This window comes from Scyliorhinus canicula, chromosome 5 (assembly GCF_902713615.1).
Source record: "Scyliorhinus canicula chromosome 5, sScyCan1.1, whole genome shotgun sequence".
In the NCBI taxonomy this organism is placed as follows: domain Eukaryota; kingdom Metazoa; phylum Chordata; class Chondrichthyes; order Carcharhiniformes; family Scyliorhinidae; genus Scyliorhinus; species Scyliorhinus canicula.
Genome location: NC_052150.1, coordinates 19,733,169 through 19,755,337, shown reverse-complemented (window position 1 = coordinate 19,755,337; position 22,169 = coordinate 19,733,169). Strand labels below are relative to the sequence as shown.

General features: G+C 49.3%; 1 protein-coding gene across 8 annotated transcripts in view; it reads right to left on the bottom strand.

Moving 5' to 3' along the window:
• mylk4b (myosin light chain kinase family, member 4b) overlaps positions 1-22,169 on the bottom strand; it is a 202,623-nt gene that overhangs the window by 45,603 nt on the left and 134,851 nt on the right. For all 8 annotated transcript variants that reach the window (XR_005460617.1, XM_038796737.1, XM_038796738.1 and 5 more), the window contains 2 exons: positions 9,078-9,174; positions 8,281-8,995 (listed from right to left, as the gene is read on the bottom strand). Coding sequence is in view for 7 of the 8 variants with exons in the window: in XM_038796737.1 (XP_038652665.1) it covers positions 8,281-8,995; positions 9,078-9,174 (812 nt within the window). In the remaining variant the exon portion in view is untranslated. The remainder of the gene's footprint in view (positions 1-8,280; positions 8,996-9,077; positions 9,175-22,169) is intronic.

Here is a 22,169-nt window from a genome sequence, read left to right as displayed (position 1 = left end):
TCCCTGGGTTCCACTGGTGGCCAAAGTGGGGCTGCTTCCCTCTTTCAGCCCCAGGAACAGGGGAATTCCGTAGTCCTGACAAAACTCAGCACGGTGTTCTTTTTACCCTGTTAATAACATTTTAGTCGCCGGATTATTCCCAGTGGCTGTGCCAAGTGAAGTTGGGGACAGTGAGGTTAAAGCAAATTAATTCATGGCAGCCAAAATGGTGCAGGAGTGAGGGTTTTGTTTTCCTGTGGCAGTGGGACCAGTTCTGGGTCAGGATGGACCTGTACAAAATGAATGGGTTGCACCTCAATAAGACTGGAACCAATGCCCTTGTGCGAGTGCTAATTAGCGCTGTGGGGGCAGCATTTAATCCTGATTACAGTGGGGAGGGGAACCGGGATGAAGCAGCAGAAATATGCACTGCTGTCTGGGAGAGGCAAGCTGCATTATGACGAAGAGCAGTTCGCAAATCGGAGGGAACAGACAAGGAGGAAACACAAAAGAGACTCCGATGGGTTTGGAGTGCATGTGTGTAAATGTACAGAGCGTGGAAGTTAAGGTTGGGCAGCTGCCATAACTAATTGTCCCTTCGGACTGTGGAGTAATGGCATTGCAGAGACCTGGTTCAAACAAGGGCGAGGAATGGCAACTTAACATTTCAAGCTACAAATGTAGTTTGAAAAAAATAAAGAAGGAACGAAGAAGGGGCAATGACAGAACGGATTAAATATATCGTTAACAGCTCAGGAAAGTGGGGTGATAGAACAAGAGACGGACCCTATTTCGGTAAAAGTATAAGGAACAGAAGGATAGTTGGTCATCTGCTCTTTGCATATTATAGGACACCAAATGCTGGAGTATGATAGAGATAGGGGAGCAAATTTGCAGATGAATTTTAGAAAGATACAATGAAGAGTATAGTGGTGCGGTCCTGGGGGTTGGTATTAAGACCACTGCTCTTTTTCTTACAAATTATTTGCGTGGACTTGGTTTAATTGGGGATTCAAAGTTTGCCCTGGCAGAAAACCTCAGGAAAATAGTCAACAGTGAGGTGGACAGCCTACAAGAGGGCAGGACCTGCTGAAGTGAGCAGGAACCTTAGAAAATGTAATTTAAGACAGGGGTGAAGGGTTTGCACTTTGAAAGGTAGAATGAGTGGAGACCTATATGTGGGTACAATATTAAAGGGAACACACCCCAAGGCACACACTAATTCGATTTGGACTGATTCCGCTGTTCCTTCATCATCACTGGGTCAAAATCAAGGTGCCTGTTCTCTCTGCCGACCAGCATCACAGAGCACTTACTCCATACAGACTGAAGTGGTTCAAGAAGTCATCTCACCATTCCAAGGACCTGTTCGGGGCAATAAATGCTGGTCTTGTTGGTGACGCCCATACCCGAGAATGAATTTTTTTTTTAAAATCAAAAGCAGTTTAAGAAGTACTGCCAAGATCCTATGAAAGTAATCAATTCATAATCAGCAGCTAACAAAGGCTTGCACCAAAAAAGGAGGCCGATTGGGTTTTTCAAAATAATTTGTGAAAATCCTTTCACCCTGCTGATTGTTTACTTCCTTACCCTGAAAGAGAATTTGCAATACGAAAGACATTTAAAAATATTGTTTGCAAGAAACATACTTTTTTTTTGCTGATGAAATGCCTTCAACAACGATTTCTGTTGAGGCCTGTAAGAAGCCTGAGGCTAGAGTTTGTGGTGCGTCCGAGAGCAATCGGATGGAATTCCTTGGCCACTCGCTGGCAGCAGGTCTCTCTGGTCCCGTCGTCAGTGCATCCCTGTCCCCGGTTTTCCCAGTGATGGGGGGGGATAATTTCAATAGGAATTCCCATAGGCAGCGGTGGGAGCAGGGAATCCCACCCGGTCTCAGTTTCACCTGACGAGCTTGCTGCTCAGGTTAACCATGGACATCTGTGCCTCCAACTACCAGAGCTAATTGATGATTGATACCCAATTCAGCAATTAATGGAGCATGTCAGAAGCAGCGATTAGTGCGGCTGCTTCCTCCGTTGCAGCCATGCATGAATGGAAAATTACTGAAGACTAAACCTGCCAGTGAATCAATTTTGATGAGCAGTGAAAATAAATAGTCGTTAGCAGGTTTGTATAAAATATTAAAACAAGAAAAGTGTCTACATTTGTTTAGATCACACTGCCCAAACAAGAATAAAGGTCACAAGGTTTAAGGGTTGTTTATTTAGCTAGTGTCTTCCGTTAAATCGGTGGCAAATTAAATTCTGCACGTGGAAATTTTTAAACATGCGTTTCCGTAATATGTGTTAAATTGTCAAAACTGCCGTGTTTTCTTTTGTAACCCGTCGTCGAATGAGAAAATTACTGTTATCAATGGTCAGTTTTGAAAGGGCTGTATTGTTATTGAAGTTGTGAAGGGGGATGGTGAAAAAAATTGTTACTCATTACAAGGTTACTCATTGAAGCAAAGCCCTTTAAGCAACTTTAGTGTCGCCAGCTCCTGTCCGGAACTATTCGGGGAGTTGTTGGCAGATGTGATGCCAGAGGATCCTGGTAGGTGTGGAGCCCATTCCGGGGGACAGGGTTGTCATAATATCCACCCATGTATATAATGGAATGCAGACAGGCAGTGAGTGACACACAGGATGACCAGTAAGCACACAACACAGTGCAGCCAATCACCAGACAGGACACTACCACTCTAAAGCCAGAGGGCACTAGGTTTCCCGCTCTCTCTGGACCCAGCCACTGAGACAGTCAGAGTCCACGAGCTAGCCAGTGCAAACACCATGTGGTAGCTAGTAAGTCTGGTCAAGATACTACTAGGTCTCCAGTCAGTTCAGTATAGTGTCGGCCCACAGCTGAATATGTTTATCAGTTCTATCGTTCAATAAAACAGTGTTGGATCTTCTCCGGTGTTAGACGTCTGTTTCTAGCTTCCCCGCATCGTGTACAGTCCACATCGAACCAACCTGCCTAACACATCAGGGGTCAGGTCAAAAGGCCTAAGGCCGGGATTCTCCAATCCCGCGGCCAAGTTCTGACACTGGTGTGAAAAGGTGTCAATGGGAGTCGAGTGTGCGGTATTCACCCCTTCCTAGGGGGCTGGTACGGTGTTGGAGTGGTTTCCCCTGCTCCGGCGCCCGAACCCCGGCACCATGGTCGACGCGGGTTCGCGCATGCGTGCCACGGACAGCGCAAGTTTGCGCATGCGCGTGGGCCCCGGCAGTTCTCCAACCCGGCGCGGGGTCGGAGAATCCCGGCCCTGGACGCTAATGGGAGTGGAATGGGTAGCTTTGATTCACATAAATGAAGGACACCTGAAGGATGGTCCTCTCACGCACAGAGGTGAGGTGAGAGTGACTGCTCCTGACATCAACGCAGCATTTGACCGAGTATGGCATCAAGGAGCCTGAGCTAAACTGGAGTCAATGAGAATCAGAGGGGAAACTCTCCACTGGTTGGAGTCATACCCGGCACAGAGGAAGATGGTTGTGGTAGTTGGAGGTCAGCTCAGCTCCAGGACATCTCTGCAGGAGTTCCTCAGGTTAGTGTCCTAGGCCCAACATCTCCAGCTGCTTCATCAATGACCTTCCTTCCATCATAAGGTCATAAGTGGAATGTTTACGGATGACTGCACAATGTTTAGCAACTTTCGCAATTCCTCAGACAATGAAGCAGTCCATGTCCAAATGCAGCAAGACCTGGACAGGATCCAGACTTGGGCTGACAAGTGGCAAGTTGCAATCGCACCACACAAGTGCCAGGCAATGACCATCTCCTACAAGAGAGGATCTAACTACCACCCCTTGACATTCAATGGCATTACCATCACAGAATTCCACCACAATTAACATCTTGGGGATTCCTATTGATCAGAAACTGAACTGGACTAGCCACATCAACTGTGGCTACCAGGACAGGTCAAAGGCTAGGACTCCTCTGGCGAGTAACTCACCTCTCGACTCCCAAAGCCAGTCCGCAATCTACATGGCACAAGTCAGGAGCACAATGGAATACTCTCCTCTTGCCTGGATGAGTGCAACTCGAACGAAACTCAAGATGTGCGACACCATTCAGGACAAAGCAGCCCGCTTAATTGCTACTCCTTCCACAAACATTCAAACCCTCAACCACCAATGAATAGTGGCAGCTGTGTACACCATCGACTTCAGGTGTGTGTGTATGTGTGTCTGAGAGAGACCATCCTTCAGGTATGTGTGTCTGAAAGAGGCCATCCAGTTACTCACCACGGCTCCTTCGACAGCACCTTCCAACCCCACAACTACTACCATCTAGAAGGACAAGAGCAACAGATACCTGGGAATCCATCATCTGCAAATTCCTCTCCAAGTCACTCAACACCCTGACTTGGAAATATATCGCTGTTCCGTCACTGTCACTGGGGCAACATCCTGGAACTCTCTCTCTAACAGGACATGGGTGTACCTACACCTCCAGGATTGCAGGAGTTCAAGAGGGGAACTTAGCACCACCTGCAGGCCTAACAAGTGACACCCACATTCCGTAAATTAATGTAACATTTTTTAAAAAAGTACACACGCCAGAAGGATGTCACACACAGACACACCTGAAGGATGTCACACTCACACACACACACACACGTGAAGGATGTCACACTCACACACACACACACCTGAAGGATGTCACACTCAGACACACACACACACCTGAAGGATGTCACACTCACTCACACACACACCTGAAGGATGTCACACTCACACACACACACACGTGAAGGATGTCACACTCACACACACACACACCTGAAGGATGTCACACTCAGACACACACACCTGAAGGATGGTCTCTCTCAGCCACACACACACCTGAAGGATGTCACACTCACTCACACACACACCTGAAGGATGTCACACTCACACACACACACACCTGAAGGATGTCACACTCACACACACACACACGTGAAGGATGTCACACTCACACACACACACACCTGAAGGATGTCACACTCAGACACACACACCTGAAGGATGGTCTCTCTCAGCCACACACACACCTGAAGGATGTCACACTCACTCACACACACACCTGAAGGATGTCACACTCACTCACACACACACCTGAAGGATGTCACACTCAGACACACACACCTGAAGGATGGTCTCTCTCAGCCACACACACACCTGAAGGATTGTCTCTCTCACACACACACACACGTGAAGGATGTCACACTCACACACACACACACACCTGAAGGATGTCACACACACACCTGAAGGATGTCACACTCACACACACAAACACCTGAAGGATGGTCTCTCTCAGACACACACACACCTGAAGGATGTCACACTCAGACACACACACCTGAAGGATGTCACACTCACACACACACACCTGAAGGATGCAGCACGGTAGCATGGTGGTTAGCGTAAATGCTTCACAGCTCCAGGGTCCCAGGTTTGGTTCCCGGCTGGGTCACTGTCTGTGCGGAGTCTGCACGTCCTCCCCGTGTGTGCGTGGGTTTCCTCCGGGTGCTCCGGTTTCCTCCCACAGTCCAAAGATGTGCGGGTTAGGTGGATTGGCCATGCTAAATTGCCCGTAGTGTCCTAAAAAAGTAAGGTTAAGGGGGGGGTTGTTTGGGTTACGGGTATAGGGTGGATATGTGGGTTTGAGTAGGGTGATCATTGCTCGGCACAACATCGAGGGCCGAAGGGCCTGTTCTGTGCTGTACTGTTCTATGTTCTATGTATGTTCTATGTCACACTCACACTCACACACACACCTGAAGGACGGTGTCACAGGCACGCACACACACCCACACACACACACACCTGATGGACAGTCCCCTGAATGCATGCACACACACATGCGCGCACACCAGGTGCTGACACACAGCCGCCTCAGGTCCCACTCTCTGACCAGTAGTGACACTGGCCTGCTCCCTCTTGATGGTCACCTTAGCAGACTGGCCATTCAAACATGTACTGTGTGCTATCCATCTCTGGGAATAAGTAACGTCTTCCCGAAAAGAGCACCTGCTCACACCATGCTGACCCCACAGGGCAGGAGCAGCAGCTAAGCAGCCCCTGAGCCTACTGCAGAGGAAACCAACACCCAGGGACATGACGGTTGCTATTCTGTCATGTATACTATACAACTACACGTGAGAGCTTGGTCTTCAACCTTCTCAACAGGAAATAACTGGCAATGATATTTATGAGCGCAGTACACATGTGCGACGCATGTCAACACCGATTTCTGGAATATTAATCTATTTGCATAAAATGATATTTAAAATCCTGATAGATTGCTTTCAATAGCCACCAGGAGATTGATGCCAATTCCTGGAGATTCCTGACCATTCCGGGAACAACCCTAAGCTCCATCCAGTACTGTTCATAAATACTTTAAAAAGGAAAAATGCAAAATGGCGGAACCCTTTCTTAGATTTCCGTATTTGTTGTCCCTCACTATAAAAACCCCATTTTCTAAACTGGTGTGCCAGAGGGTCAAGCGAGTAAAGATTTGGGGCAAGATCTTCCGGCTGTTCACACCGATGGGTCTTCCGGTCCCGTCGACGGCCTTCCCGGCGGCGTGGGGTGGATTCAATGGGAAATCCCAATGACAACGGTGGGACCCGTAGATCCGGCCAACGGTGGGCTACCTCCTGCCGCCCAGAAACATGCGGGGAGGCCAGAGAATTTCACCCTTGATATACAATGTGGCTTATTTATTGATCTATCTGTGCTACGCAAGGGGAACTCATTTATTTCTCCATTCTCCGCGCAGGTTAGGTGGATTGGCCATGATAAATTGCCCTTAGTGTCCAAAATTGCCCTTAGTGTTGGGTGGGGTTACTGAGTTATGGGGGTGTTGACCTTGGGTAGGGTGCTCTTTCCAGGAGCCGGTGCAGACTCGATGGGCCGAATGGCCTCCTTCTGCACTGTAAATTCTATATATTTGCTGTGTTGTCAGAAAATTACCCTTGTTTTCCAAGGAAAGAATCAAGAAGCATTTCATTCTTTGCCACTGAGTTCTCTCTAAATCTTTTCAGCAGCAATAATGCACTGGTTTCCTATTCCGCGACCCCAACACTTCCATTTTACAACAGAGTTGTAAACTCTGCAAGCGTCAAGTCACTCTGAATAACATCAACGGAAATCTGCCACCCTAATCACTCTCCCCTCATTCATCCATCATTTCAAAACAATTGAATGTGTCTTTTTAACCTCTTTTATAAATGGAACAGGAAACTGAGTAGGTGAGGAGTGCTCCTTCCCAACTAGATGAGAGACTGAGGAATGTCTATAACGTGGACATGTTTGTCCCTCCCGGAAGTGGTTTTAGCTCTGGATTGAGGAACCAGGGGCCTATATTCTGATTCCAAACTAATGGGATGCCCTTTCTCGGATTGGGAGAAAATCAAACAACTCGAATGGGAAAGTAACTCCTCCCTCTCAGAGTATTTTGTTCCTCTGAGGTACTTGTCTGGTTATGCGTTTTCATAATGATTTTCAGGTTATTCACCAGAAATGTGGGCGGAATTCTCCGCTCCCGGGAAAATTCGGGAGGGCCGTCGTGAACTCGGCCGAGTCTCACGACGGCCTCGGAGGCCGCTCCTCGCCCCCTATTCTCCCCTCCTGGCGGGGCTAGGAGCGGCGCTCCGTAAATCTTGGCCGTGGGGGCGTCGCGCCGAGAATGATGCGGCCGGCGCGCCTAATGATGTCAGCCGCGCATGCGCAGGTTGGCCGGCTCCAACCCGCACATGTGCGGCTGACGTCATGACGCTGACGGCACGAACCCACGCATGCGCGGTGGCCGTCTTTCCCCTCAGCCGCCCCGCAAGATCAAGCCGCCACGTCTTGCGGGGCGGCGGAGGGGAAATAGTGCGTCCGATTTGGACGCCGGCCCGACGATCGGTGGGTACCGATCGCGGGCCTGTCCCCTCCCGAGCACAGTCGTGGTGCTCTTTCCTTTCTAGGCCACCTACAAGCCCCAAACGGGCTTCTCACTCCCGTTTCACGACGACAGCGACCAGGTGTGGTTGCCGCCGTCGTGAAACGGCCGCGAACAGCAGGCCGCTCGGCCCATCCGTGTCGGAGAATCGCCATTCGCCGTGAAAAACGGCTAGCACCGATTCTTCCGAGCCGGGGGAGGGGGGGGGGATTTGGGGGGGGAATCACGGGGGGTGCGAGGGGGGCGTGAATTTTGTCAGGGGGCCCTCCCACGCCGCGTGGGGAGCGGAGAATTGGGCCCGTGATTTTCATAAAATGTACGCACCGTGGATAACCTAGTTTGATGGAGTTAAATTACCTGTTTAGCAAAACAGTGCAGTTCTTGCCATGACAGACGATATGTTGTTCTTCAGGTTCTTCTACCTGTGGTACGATGACTTTGGGGCCCTCAGTAATAGTAAGCTCTGTACGTTCAAGGCTGGCGTCATCAACCACTTCAATGCTTTCATCAACTTTTAGTTCATTTTTTTCTATTTCTTCGTTTTCCTCACCGATTAATTCCTCCTTTCCATCTTCAGCCTCTGGTTCAGTCATTACATCTTTCTCAACTCTTTCATCCTCCTCCTTGTCTTGTAATTTTTCCAGGAGTCTATTTTCCTTTATTTTTTCACACATGGCATCGCTTTTTTCCGTCCGTTCGTCATTTTGCCCATTGACCCTTGATTGGTCCTTCGCCGTGGCAAAAGCCTCCCCCGGCTTTCTGTCACTTTGTTCCTCCACGGCCACACCTTCCTTCTTTTCATCACTGGTGGACCTGTCCGAATCGGCTTCAGCAAACTCTGGAGCAAGAGCGGAGGAGGAGGTGCCCTCTGCTGCTCTGGGAGGCTGCGGTTCGAAGGCTCCAGCATCTTCTTCGATTGGCTTTCCCTGTAATTCCGATATGCTTGTGTGCTCTGCTGGGTCTTTGACACTGCTCTGATCCTCAAAGTCACTTGAGTTGCCTGCATTTTCTTTATTCAAGCTCTGGATCTTTTGGTCGGAGAAGACGTCGAGATCTTTCTGAGTTGACGGCTCTGGGAAAGCAAGATGGAGATATTAAATGGAGCGTTCTTTATTTTGTGTACCGTGCCATACTGACGAGGTATTTATGCATACCTGCAGATTCAGGAGGTTTCGTTTTCTGATGGGACTTTATTTCTTTAATATTTAAATTTTGCTTCCCTTTCACGTCACTGGGCCGCTGATCTTTCACCTGCACAACGAGAAGAATTAATTAAATTTCCATCAAACTGGCGACCAGGGGAAACCTGTGCACTTTACAAAAGACCTCAACATTATAAACTTTCATACACAGTAATCTATTATAGCCACATTGATCATCAAAGATAAACGTCTAAAAACCTGAATCAGAAAAATCGGGCAGGTGATAACACTACTACCCTCCTGTCTCTACTGCTATAATTCAGGGTAAACACACCCAAAGTAATGAAATAGCTACATTCCAAAATGTAACCAAAGTGGCAAAATTGGGACAAATCATGGCAAAACCTTCATTTGCAAAGAGCGGTACCACTGGTAGATGATGGAAAAGAAAATTATTTCAGAGTCATCAGAAATTCGAAACAATTGTAAGTTTAGTTTCTTAAGAGATATTCATCTTACTTAATTCCACCTCAGTTGGGCCGCACTAACCCACGCATGCGTGGGGGACTTCTTCAGTGCACCGGCCCCTACGCAACATGGGGTGGGGGTTTGGGGCAGGCCATGCAAAAAAGTAGGCCCGGGGGGGGGGGGGGGGGGGGGCGAGGGGGAGAGGCCGGCCTGCTGATTGGTGAGCCACGATCGCGGACCAGACCCCATCGGAGGGCCCCCCTCCACCAGGGACGGAGCCCCCCTTCCCCCACCACAGACCACCCCCCCCCCCCCCCCCCCGACCCTTCGTGCAGAGTTCCCACCGGCAGCGACCAGGGGCGAACGGCACCAGCGGGACTCTGCCATTTCCGCGCATATGGGGTCACGCGTTGGCATGGGAGGGGCATGGGTAAGGTTTTATGATCTTTCCTTTCAAATGGTTCCTGAATCCAGACTATAGTTCATGGGCTGGATTCTCCGATGCAGAAATCACCTCAACTCCTTTGGAAATATCACTATATATCCGCCACCGAAGTTTCATATTATGTCAGTAATATAGTTTCTTTAATGCTGCAATGGTGATGGCTCATTGATGAGGTCTTGAAGCTCGTGAGTTTAAGCATAAAAAGTTTTATTGATCGGTTTTAACTATGTACAGTTCCCAATATGTTCTTGCATGGAGCTGTTCCATGTATTACAGGCCAGGATTTAGAGAACCCCAAAGTATATCATGGAGTTCACCTGACCCACAACTTTTAACAGATTTTGTTTATGGGAAGCACAAGGGCCCACTCTACAGGTGTGATGCAACAGAGATCTAGAAGTATTTTTAAAACAAAAACAATGTTTATTCTATGAATTGAGTTAACATTTTATAAACACACAGTAAACAGCTTATCAACTACCAACACACGTAACCCCACAGATACAATACTCTATAGATAACCCTTAATAACTTACCAAACAACATCCATAAGCTAAACCCTTTTTAAATAAAGACAGCAGGTTTAAATTCTCTACAGAAACAGGTATTACTTTGTAATCATCAATGCGCTGAAGACATTCTCTGGCTTGTAGAGAGAAAGATCTTTTCACATATCTGCTTGCTTTGACTGCAGCTCTCCAACTCTGAAAACGAAACTAAACACACTGCAGCTGCCAGCTCAAAACAAAAGTAAAAGACAGACAGACAGACCAGCTCTACCCACACACTGACATCACTGCAGCTATTTGATAAACACTAATTTCTTAAAGATACACTGCCATGATACATGCAGGCTTGCTGCTTACCAAGTTCTGTCCTAGACTGTTCTCCGACCATGTGACTACATACATCACTCTGTGGACAGCGCCACTCCCCGGTCACACATTTACCCTATCTCTGCTGAGCACCTTGCATTGTAATGCATGGCGGCACATATCATCGCAACACAACAAAGTCTTGGCATGGATTCTCCATTCTGGAGTCTAAGTTCTCCCGCCAACTGGTCTCTGCTGGCAATAGGAGCAGCGCCCACGTGCGAATCTCTCTCCTTCACTGTACAAATTTATGCATAGGGAAGAACTCACCAGATTTTGTTGGAGGCCCGGTATAGGGCCCCCATTTTGAGTGGACAACCTAATACTGAGGTCCAGCGGTGGGCCCCCCTCCCCCACGCAAATCCAGCCCACCATCCCCGCCCCCACTGACAAGTAGGAAAATTTACCCCACCATCACAGGAATAATGGGCCACCCCAACCCCACAGCATGCATGCATGAGGGTGACCAGACCCTCCCATAATCCCCCCTTTCCCCCAGCCCCCACGTCAGAACCCTCATCAAAGAATCCCAACAGAGACGCCTCCATCGGAACCTCCATTGGAGACCCGCCCCAGAGACTCCCCAGAGACCTCTATCAGAGACAACCATCAGAGACCCCCGATACTGACCCCCATCAGACCCCCCTCAGAGACCTCCAATTAAAGACCCCCAACAGAGATCCCCAAAAGAGACCCCGATCAGAACTTTCATCAGAGTCCCCCCAGATACTCATCAGAGACCCCCCAGATACTCATCAGAGGCCCCCCCAGAGATCCCATGAGCAACTAAGTGCTGTCACGTTCTCTTTTTCACAGCAGAAAGCACTTAGCTGCTTTTGATGTGTTGAGAAGCTGTCAATCATAGCATCAGTGTTATAAATATAAATATTGTGGTTAGCATCAAAGCAGGATACTTGAGATGAAGGGAAAGATAGATAAACAATCCACCAAGCATCTCTCTCTGGAGTAATAGAACTGTCAATTACAGGCTAATGCAATGTATTGCTGTGTGAAATTGAATGGAAAATTTGCATTTCAAAGGCTGTCAAGGGATTCAAAGCCCTGTGACGTATACGTGGCTTTCAAAGAGTCTTTGACACTTGTAACCGCTACTGCTTCAAACTCTTATGTCTCAGGCAGCAGATGTTAGGAAAGGGTAAGTGAAAATGCAGCAATTGTTCACTCTACTGCCTGGACAGCTCTTCTGCTTTCAGGCCAGAGTTACTTATGGGCGTCTCTGGGCGGTCTCTGATGGAGGTTCGATTGGGAGGTCTCTGATGGTGCTCTCTGATGGGTCTCTCTAATAGGGGTTTGATGGGGGCTCTCTGATGGAGGGGTCTGTGGGTGGGGTCAATGTCACCCTCATGCATGCATGCTATGGAGGGGGTGACCTGTTATTCCCATGGTGGGGGTGTCAGGATGTCCCTACTTGTCAGCGGGGAGCATGATTTGCATTGTGGGGGGGGGCTTCCAATGGATTTTGGGGTCTCCTCAATTATGCACTGACCCCCTTGACTCACCATGGAGTCCACCATGTCACCATGTCAGGGCCTCACTTGCAGCAAAGCCCGCCGGGAATATTTCCTGCTCTGGGGGGGTCAGTGCATAATCATGGAGCGTGGGGGGTGGGGGGGGGGGGAGGGGGGGGGGGGGATGGAGGTTCAGACTTCCAGCCTGTTAATGAATGGGAAATGGGTGCAAATCACCGATTTCTAGCGTCCTACCAGAGCGGGGCGGCTAGTGAGCTGAGGGAATCGGAGCATTGCATCAGGCGGCACCAAATCCATTTTTCCCTCAACGCTCCACTCTCTGCTCTATCCCGATACTGGCGATGGACAATCCATCCCCTTATGTTTTCCCAGTTCTTTCACAATCTCGGTCTGCCACGTCTGAAGGAATGGTCGTGATACTCCGTTTCTGGTACTTGGGTCGCGTGATGAAGTTTCTTCTCTTTCCAACATTTCAATTCAGCATCTTTTTCAGCGAGCATTTTATCGAATTGGTTCTCGTGCTTTTCTATTAACGTGACCATTCCAGCAATCTTGATAGGCCGAAATACCCCGGTCGTTGGGATTTTCTGTTTGTGCCGGCAGTATGCTCCCACCTGTGGATTTCTCTGCAGAATGGGATGCCTTCAATTGGAAATCCCATTGGCAAGCAGCGGGAACAGAGAAGCGCCACCACCAGCAAATGGCACACCACCGGAGAATCCAACCCATAATCTCAGTTTCTTCCTCGATCTGAATTGTTGATTCTTCTCAATTTCAATGTTTTTACCTCTTCAGTTAGTTTCTCAATGTCAAGCTGCCTTTCTTCAAGCTCTTATCTTCCGATTCAATTCTTCACTGGACTTTTCATTCTCTAGCTGCTTTACCTTGGAGTTCAGCTTATTCCATATTGTCTCATTAATTTCTCTTTCTGCTTGACTTCATTTTGTCTGTTTTTTACAACTTTTTTTTCAATTTTGTCAATCACTTCATCTTGTTCTTCTAATGTCTTCTTTAGAACTTTAGCTTTTTCCATTGATCCCTCTTTATGTTCAATAGTTCCCAGTTTCTTTTGAAGTCTTTGATTTCTGCGTTTCTTCTGAGGGGAATCTATCCCATTCTTGCTGGACAGTTACATTTCACAAATGGAACCTACATTTCTACAGGTCTTTCCAAACCCTTTTGATTTCACTGTTGGATCAGGTCTGTCTCCGACAAAGCGTTGACTTGTTTCCATTCTGCAACTCCCTCGTTGACCTTCTTGCAGGATCTCTCGTTGCCCTCCTTCTGGCGTCTTCCATTGCCCTCGTTCTGGTATCTTCGTTTGATCATTTCCTCGGGTCTTCTATTGCCCCTTTATGAGGTCGTCATTGCCTCTTCTTTGAGGTCATCATTGCCCCATCTGAGACCTTCCATTGCCTCTTCCTTGAGGTCTTCAGAGCCTAAGGCCTTTTTTTGAGAGTTTCCCCCTATCTGGGGACTTCTCCAATTTTCCTGTCCATGGCCATTTGTTCCTCCTTATGGTTGCCGCTTTAAGTGCATTTCCATTTTCAATGTACTGCCATTTTATTGTTCAGCAGCCTACAGCAGCCGCATGTATCTGTGCCTAAATGAGGACCCCTCCCAAACCCCTGAGGTGATTACCCACTCTGAGTCCCAATTGGTCATCCAGACCAGGTGACCCTTACTCTGCTGTGTTGCCCTTAACAGGACAATCACCACAAATCACTGCAGTTATGGTGACAGAGCAATGGAGATGCTCCAAGTTACATAATTACTTGTGCTGTCTGACAGTCTTTAGTGGTCCTCAGAGCTGGGCAGTGCCACCTTTCCAAATACTAACCACAGCAGTACCGAGGGCTAATCATAATCTGGGTGTCTACCACACGTTAGAAGCAGGTGTCACACTGCATTGGTGCAACCTGGAGATGAAGGTGTAAGCACCTGGGAAAACGGTGATCATTTTATAATTGCATAACAAGTAATGTTACCTAAGGCAGATTTATAAAACACTTCACTTTGCAACATCATTCAGAGTGTCCGCAGTGATGCTTTAATTCTCAAACTTCTTGTTGAAACATGGGCCCAACGTTGGCTGATCTTTTAGTGTAAGACCAGAGTAATCTGTTCCTGAACACAGCATCTCCACCACAGTTTTACGCGAGACATTAACTGGAGCAAGGTCAATCAATATTGAGACAGGTAATCACTCAACAAGTAGTGAGCGGAACAGATGGTCATTGCTAAAAATAATAAAGTTTACAATGTTCATTCCGTAATTAAACATGTGTGCGCAAACCTTATGGCAGAGGTTTGAGTCATTTTTGGCACCAGCGTCGGTTTTACGCAATTCACAGCATCTCTTTAGTCGTTTGTAAATACACTGTGAGGACGCAGCAGATTGGAGTTTGTTTCTGCTTCAAGGCTATCCGCTTCTTTTCAATTTTAAAGAAGTGATGCTGCTTTAATTAAAAACAAACATTTGTTTTCATGGGAAATAAAAGAAATTAAATATTTAAATCCCTGCGACTAGAGGAGTCGGTGTGTGTATGTGGGTGGGGGGCACACATAAAATATAAGGGGTGACAATTCTATCACTTTCCCGGGCACCTCCAAGCTGCTCCCATGGTTCAGTGGGTGGGCGTGTGTCAAAATTGGAGGACCCCCCCCCACATATCTCCCCCCACCTCCCCTGGCTTCTTAGCAGCATTTAATAAGCTGCCCCCAGCAGAAAACGTAACATGGGCAGGCTAGCAGGAGGGGGCAGACCTATATTTTTTAAAGGAGTTTGGATAATTAATAAGGAGGAGGCAGTACATGATTCAGGGGCTGCCCTTTGCACATTAGAGGCACCCCCTCCACGATTTTATCATCCCCCTTTTGTTCCTCCCCATCTGACCTCCAAAACATGACGCCCCACTTCCCTCTCACCACCTCACTCCCCCCCCCCCCCCCCCCCCCCCCCCCCCCCCCCCGCCCCCCGCCCTAACACATAGAACATAGAACAGTACAGCACAGAACAGGCCCTTCGGCCCTCAATGTTGTGCCGAGCATTGTCCGAAACCAAGATCAAGCTATCCCACTCCCTGTCATTCTAATGTGCTCCATGTGCCTATCCAATAACCGCTTGAAAGTTCCTAAAGTGTCCGACTCCACTATCACAGCAGGCAGTCCATTCCACACCCTAACCACTCTCTGAGTAAAGAACCTACCTCGGACATCCCTCCTATATCTCCCACCCTGAATCTTATAGTTATGCCCTCTTGTAACAGCTACATCCACCCGAGGAAATAGTCTCTGAGCGTCTACTCTATCTATTCCCCTCATCATCTTATAAACCTCTATTAAGTCGCCTCTCATCTTCCTCCGCTCCAAAAAGAAAAGCCCCAGCTCCCTCAACCTTTCCTCATAAGCCCTACCCTCCAAACCAGGCAGCATCCTGGTAAATCTCCTTTGCACCCTTTCCAATGCTTCCACATCCTTCCTATAGTGAGGTGACCAGAACTGCACACAATACTCCAAATGTGGTCTCACCAGGGTCATGTACAGTTTCAGTAAAAACAATAATTTTGGTGTGCTGTTATAATATGGTCATCGTAGAACTGCTATAACCGCGGCCACAGTGTAAATATCAGGGCCGGGAAAGACCAAAGGCGGGATTCGCCATTCGCTGAATCTGAAATTGCGGAACGCGATTGGGAGGAGAATAGGTTCCTACGCCAAAATCAGGGCGGGCGCCGATTTGACGCCAAATCACTATTCTCCGTCACCTTGACAGCGGCATCAACTCGGTCCAGGACGCACACACAGTCGGCACTGTTTGCATATCAGTAGCGGGTCTGATAGCAGTAGCAGTCCCGGTTTACTCCGAGGCCTCCGCAATTCTCTGCCTCCGATGGGCCGAGTTCCCGACGGCGCGGTTCACTTGTACTTTTACAAATCGTGAAACTGGCATCGTGGCTGCTGAGGGAGGGAGAGGGGGTATGGAGAGTGTCCAACATCGTCATAGTTTGCTGACAGTTGTGCTGCTGGCCGGGGGGGGGGGGGGGGGGGGGGGGGGGGGAGGGGGGGTTCTGCCAGGACTGGGGGGTAGCAGGGGGTGGCCAGGAGGTGAGCTGTGGGGTTGGGGTGGATGGACACAGAACACCATTGCCGCAGCCAGAAAGGCAGCCATGCAGCTGCGCACGCCGCTGACAGCCCACTGTGAACCTCGAGCCACGGGTCGTATAGGTGTCCCCCCAGTTGCCCTCTGGCCCCAGCTGACCCAACAGGCTGTATGGGAGCGCTCCAGCACAGCCAGTGCCATCTTGTTGGTTTAGTGTGTGCAGTGAAGTGTATACATGCGGCTGCAGCTTGTCAGCCTCCTGAGTGTCAATTGCGGACCTGGTGAATCCCGCACTGTTTCTTATTGGAATCAGTTGTGTTCCACATGAGGCCGGTGCCAGCCCCTCAATGGTTGTTGAATCAGTCCAGGTTCAGCACCAGTTTTGCTGTCGTGAAAGTCCACGAGTCCTGACCCGGTGTCAACACTTAGTCTCAGGAATGGAGAGTACCACCCTACAACTTTAAACCAAGGGAGGACAATATGGTTTCAGTACAGAGTCTGGAAATGCTGCTTTTTGAGAACCTCACCCACCTACGAGTCGGTTATGCACCATAATGCACATTATCACTGCTGCCACCTAGTGCCTGATACATAGATAGAACACAGGGGTCAACGGTTGCTGGTTTGCCAGATCAACAGTAATTAATGAAAACAGAAGGTGGTGAATGGACTGTCCAGATACTTGTGATAAATTGCCCCTTAGTGTTCAGGGATGTTCAGGTTAGGTTATGGGGATAAAGGCGGGCTGAGCAGGGGAGTGGGCCTGGGTAGAGCTCTCTTTCGGAGGGTCGGTGCAGGCTCGAGGGGCCGAATGGCCTCCTTCTGCACAAAAATTCTATGATTCTACAAACCTCCGCAATTGAAGAGGACATTAGGGAGGTATCCAACAAGAAAGCCAAATGAGAGATCTAGCGAGCAAATTTTTAGTCAGCTGAACTGCCAAATCACCTTTCCTTAGAACATAGAACATAGAACAGTACAGCACAGAACAGGCCCTTCGGCCCTCAATGTTGTGCCGAGCCATTATCACCCTACTCAAACCCACGTATCCACCCTATACCCGTAACCCAACAACCCCCCCACTTAACCTTACTTTTTTTTATTTGGACACTACGGGCAATTTAGCATGGCCAATCCACCTAACCCGCACATCTTTGGACTGTGGGAGGAAACCGGAGCACCCGGAGGAAACCCACGCACACAGGGGGAGGACGTGCAGACTCCACACAGACAGTGACCCAGCCGGGAATCGAACCTGGGACCCTGGAGCTGTGAAGCATTTATGCTAACCACCATGCTACCATGAGGCCCCTTGATCATGCACATGATCATGCTCCAATGAAAGGGCTGCTGTTTGCAAATGTATTTGTTTTCATGGTGGATGTGGATGGTGCTGACAAAGTCACATTCAGTCTCTGTACTGAGTAGGCTGGATTTGTCCAGGGGAATAGTGGGACTACCTCTCTGATGGAGGCAGAAGGCCCACCTCAAGCCAATTACGACCAATCAAATGGCCGGTAGCTTTATGTACCCAACCGTGCTATGGGGGATCAGTGACCACTGATGAGACTGCAGCCAGGCCCAAATAAGGCCTGCTGCGATGTACTCTGGACATTAAGGTGATTCAGGACATTTCTGGGGCCAAGCTAGCTGACCCTGGCGAGGGTATTGGAGGCTGAGGTGATCAGGGCAGCGGGTGGGGGGGGTGGGGGGGGGGGGGGTGAAACATGGAGGCGGGCAGACCTTGGGACCATGCTCCATAAGCACAGGAGGCCGGTAAAGGTGCAAACCACCACCACCTTGACCAGCCGTCCGCTGATTCATTGAAAGCTGTCAGGCTGGACGGCAGCTTCCAGCCACCATGGGTAAAATCCCCATGGCTGTGGGAGGAGGCCCTTAAGTTATCATTAATTGACCACTTGGAATGGTGCCTATGACATGACACCCAATTCACGGGCACCTCCTGCTTGCCAACCTCGCCCAGACGGCCGTCAAATGCTGTTGAGTTACCCTGTAATAAAACACCTCATGGTGATGGTTCAAAGGTGCATTATCAGCAAAGCATGTCGCTGACCCTGTATTAGGTCAGATAAACAAAAACGTGGTCACTGAGTTATGCTTTAAGAGAGGTTTTTTACAGTGAGAATGTGGGGATAAATCTAAAGGTGGTTAAGAGTCAACCACAATGCTGGGGGACTGGAGTCACATCCAAGCAAGACCAGGGAAGAACTAAAAGTTGACTTCACTGAATTACATTAATGGGCCACTTGGTTTTTACGACAGTTCAAAAGCACAGCAAACTTCATCAGCACTTTGTTTTAAAGGGCCGTAACTTCCACCCAGTGAGGTAAACTGATGACTGGCTGGAATTACAAGTGTTTAAAGCATCCTGACCAGCTCTTAATTCATGCCTCCACTAGCTAGAGCTGCTTGGGGCCTGCAGTGAAAGAGTCCCCACAGGCCACAGTGTGATGCAACACCGGCAAGCTCGGCGAGGCCACGAGCGGGTGGGGGGGTTGGTGGCCCAGAGGGAAGTCAGGTCCATTCTTTGGGGGGAGGTGTTGGATCCGCTCCAAGGAAGGAGGAAGAGAGACTGTTCTTGGGGGGTTGGCATTATGGGCGGCAAGGTAGCACAGTGGTTAGCACTGTTACTTCACAGCGACAGGGTCCCAGGTTCGATTCCCGCTTGGGTCACTGTCTGTGCGGAGTCTGCACACCCTCTCCGCGCCTGCGTGGGTTTCCTCCGGGCGCTCCAGTTTCCCCCCACAAGTCCCGAAAGATGTGCTGTTAGGTGAATTGGACATGAGGGCGGGATTCTTTTGGCCCGGGCCGGGCCGGAAATCACCGGGAAGGGCGCGAATCGCGTGACACCGCCCTGATGCCGATCAGCCGATACTCTGGAGAGCAGAGGATAGGCACCATTGGCGCCGGCGCGGCGCCAGTCAGGGGCCGCTCTACGCGGCCCCCCCCCCCCCCGGCGATTCTCCGCCCGGGCAAAAAAATCCGAGTCCACGTGTGGTCTTACCCGGCGGGACCTCGGCGTGCATGCATCCGGGGGCAGCCTGGTGGGCGGGGGAGGGAGGGTCCGATCCCGGGGGAGGCCTCCGCTGTGGCCTGGCCCCACCGACTGGTGGGTCGGCCTCTCGGGCTGGTGGTCTCCTTTCTTCCGCGCCGGCCCCTGTAGCCCTACGCCATGCTGCACCTGGGCCGGCGCGGAGAAGGGAGCCACCGCGCATGCGTGCAATCACGCCGGTCCCACTGCGCATGCGCAGACCCGCGGCGCCCATCTGATGCCGGGATCAGCAGCTGGAGCGGCGTGGGGCTGGCCCCTGTAGGGGTCAGAATCGTTGCTCCTGAGGGAATGTTGACGCCATCGAGAAACACGACGGCGTTTACAGCGGCGTCAACACTTAGCCTCAGGATCAGAGAATCCCAGTGACTGAATTTTCCCTCCGTGTACCAGAACAGGCGCCGGAATGTGGCGATTAGGGGCTTTTCACAGTAACTTCATTGCAGTGTTAATGTAAGCCTACTTGTAACAATAAAGATTATTATTATTATTGGGTCAAGATGAGTCGGGATGGGGAACTAGCCTGTGGGTTGTGCGGGGGGGGAATGCTGGTATGATGGTTGAGGAGATCCCCGTGCTGCTGGAGGGAATCTCATGTGGTGGGGGGGGGGGGTGGGAGGTGAGGAATATCTTGGGGGTTAATTACGCGGAGGGTGGGTAGTCCAGAATGTGATGTGCGTCTTGTGCAGGGCTCAGGCTTGATGTTTAAAATGGTTCCTCTGGAGTTAGAGGTGGTTTTATTTCTTCGAACTCTTTCAGGGTCACTATTTGTAGCCACCGAAGTTGGCCACTTCCCGACATAAAATGGAACATTGAGTTGCATGCAGGGAAAATTGGACAATGACAGAGAGGCAAGCAGGTTGCAGAACCTCTCTGTGGATTCTGTCTGTGAAGAAACCAGACAGCACAGAAACTAACAAGCTGCGCATATTAATTGAGCGATTCCCGGTGATTCCCGGGCACAATGGACACTATTAAGAATAACAAAGGCCAAGCCAGACTCTTCGATGCCAGCAGGAGTCCCGGACAATAAGATACAAACAGCCCCAAGAACCGCCCAGCGATCGGGAAACAGACCCAGTATTGGGGAATTCAAACCAATCGATTGGGAAGAGACCCAATCGATTGCAAGTTTATAGAGGGTCCGTCCAGATGGGCACGAAACCCAAAACAGTATAAGACAGAGACCCCGACCCCAGCTCTCTCTCTTAGCCAACCCTCCTCGCTCTTAGCCGGCCCTCCCAGCAGAACACCTTTGCAGCAGCTCTCCAGGAACTTGAACGTGAGAAGGAGAGGCCTGGCCAATTGCTACACCGACAAGTAAGTGTCAGACAACACACACTACGTGAGTGTCATACAACGTACACTCCTGACCCCTTTAGTCCACACCAACTGGAAGCCTGCGGATCCAGGACAAAGCAAGAGGCCATTGTTCCCTGATCCGGCAGTTCCCTTATTTCGGATAAGTATTGGCCTAGTAGTGGTAGGAACAGTTTAGTCTTAGTATTATATGCATGAGTAGCAAATAACGTGTAATAATAAACGTGTCTTGTTTGAATTTACTAACTGGTGTATTGAGTCATTGATCTGAACTTGAACTTGAATCTTGTGGCGGTATCATAAAGATACCTGGCGACTCTAGAGTTTAGGAATAAAACAGAGCCAATTGAATGTAAAGCACAGTCACCCAGAACGAGCAACATATTGATACAAAATTGGCAGAACCATTTGAAGTTAGTGATTTAATTGCGCTGTCAGGTGGTTTCCAGTGGAGCGCAGTTATCCAGGGGAGGCTCGCCCTTCTGGACAATTGCCACATAGACCCTTACCCAGGCACTTACAAGGGGGATTCCACAGCGTATCTTTGGGGGAGCCCCCCCAAATCCAACCCTGGGGAACCAAGACGTGACGGGCCAATAACAGTGGAGAAATCATTCTCAGTTTTATTCTACGAGGAGCTCTCAAAACTCTACTCCTCGCAGTTCAATCGTTAATTGGAAGCCTTGAAGGTTTCAAAGAGGCAAGGTATGGAGAATATGTTTAATGCAGCAACTTGTCATGTTTGGAACACGATATGACACCTGAGAGGGTAGTGGAAGCAGATTCACTGATAGCTTTGCAAAGGGCCATGGGGACTGAGCAGGGACGTGGGACTAAAGGAACAGCTCTTTCAAAGATGTGGCACACACAATAGGCTGTGAGATGCACGTCTACGCTCCGTTATTCTATGATTTTATATGTTCCAATCCAGAAATAAAAGTCTTGTTTAATAACACAAAGATCTCGATCATGTGGGAGATGTTAGTCAGAACCTTACTGAAAACTCATACTTTTTTTTCTACAGAGATTTTTCATTTTTCTGAAGGGAAGTGGAGCCAACAGATAACTCAATGCACACGGAACTTGTTGGCATGGCTTTGCAAAACATTAGAACCATGTTTTTATGCGATGCTTTGATAGGAATCAGGAGGTTATCCTGGGTCCTGCCTGCATAGAATGGAGTTTGTAGCATATGTGTGAACTTAGGAAAAGTTGACCAAATTCATAAAAGCTGATTGATCTCCAAAAAGCTGGCAGCTATAGAACAACCCTACATGTGGGCCTTAAGACGGGAAAAGTCTGCACACAAAAAAGAGTTTGCAAAAGTGATGGGT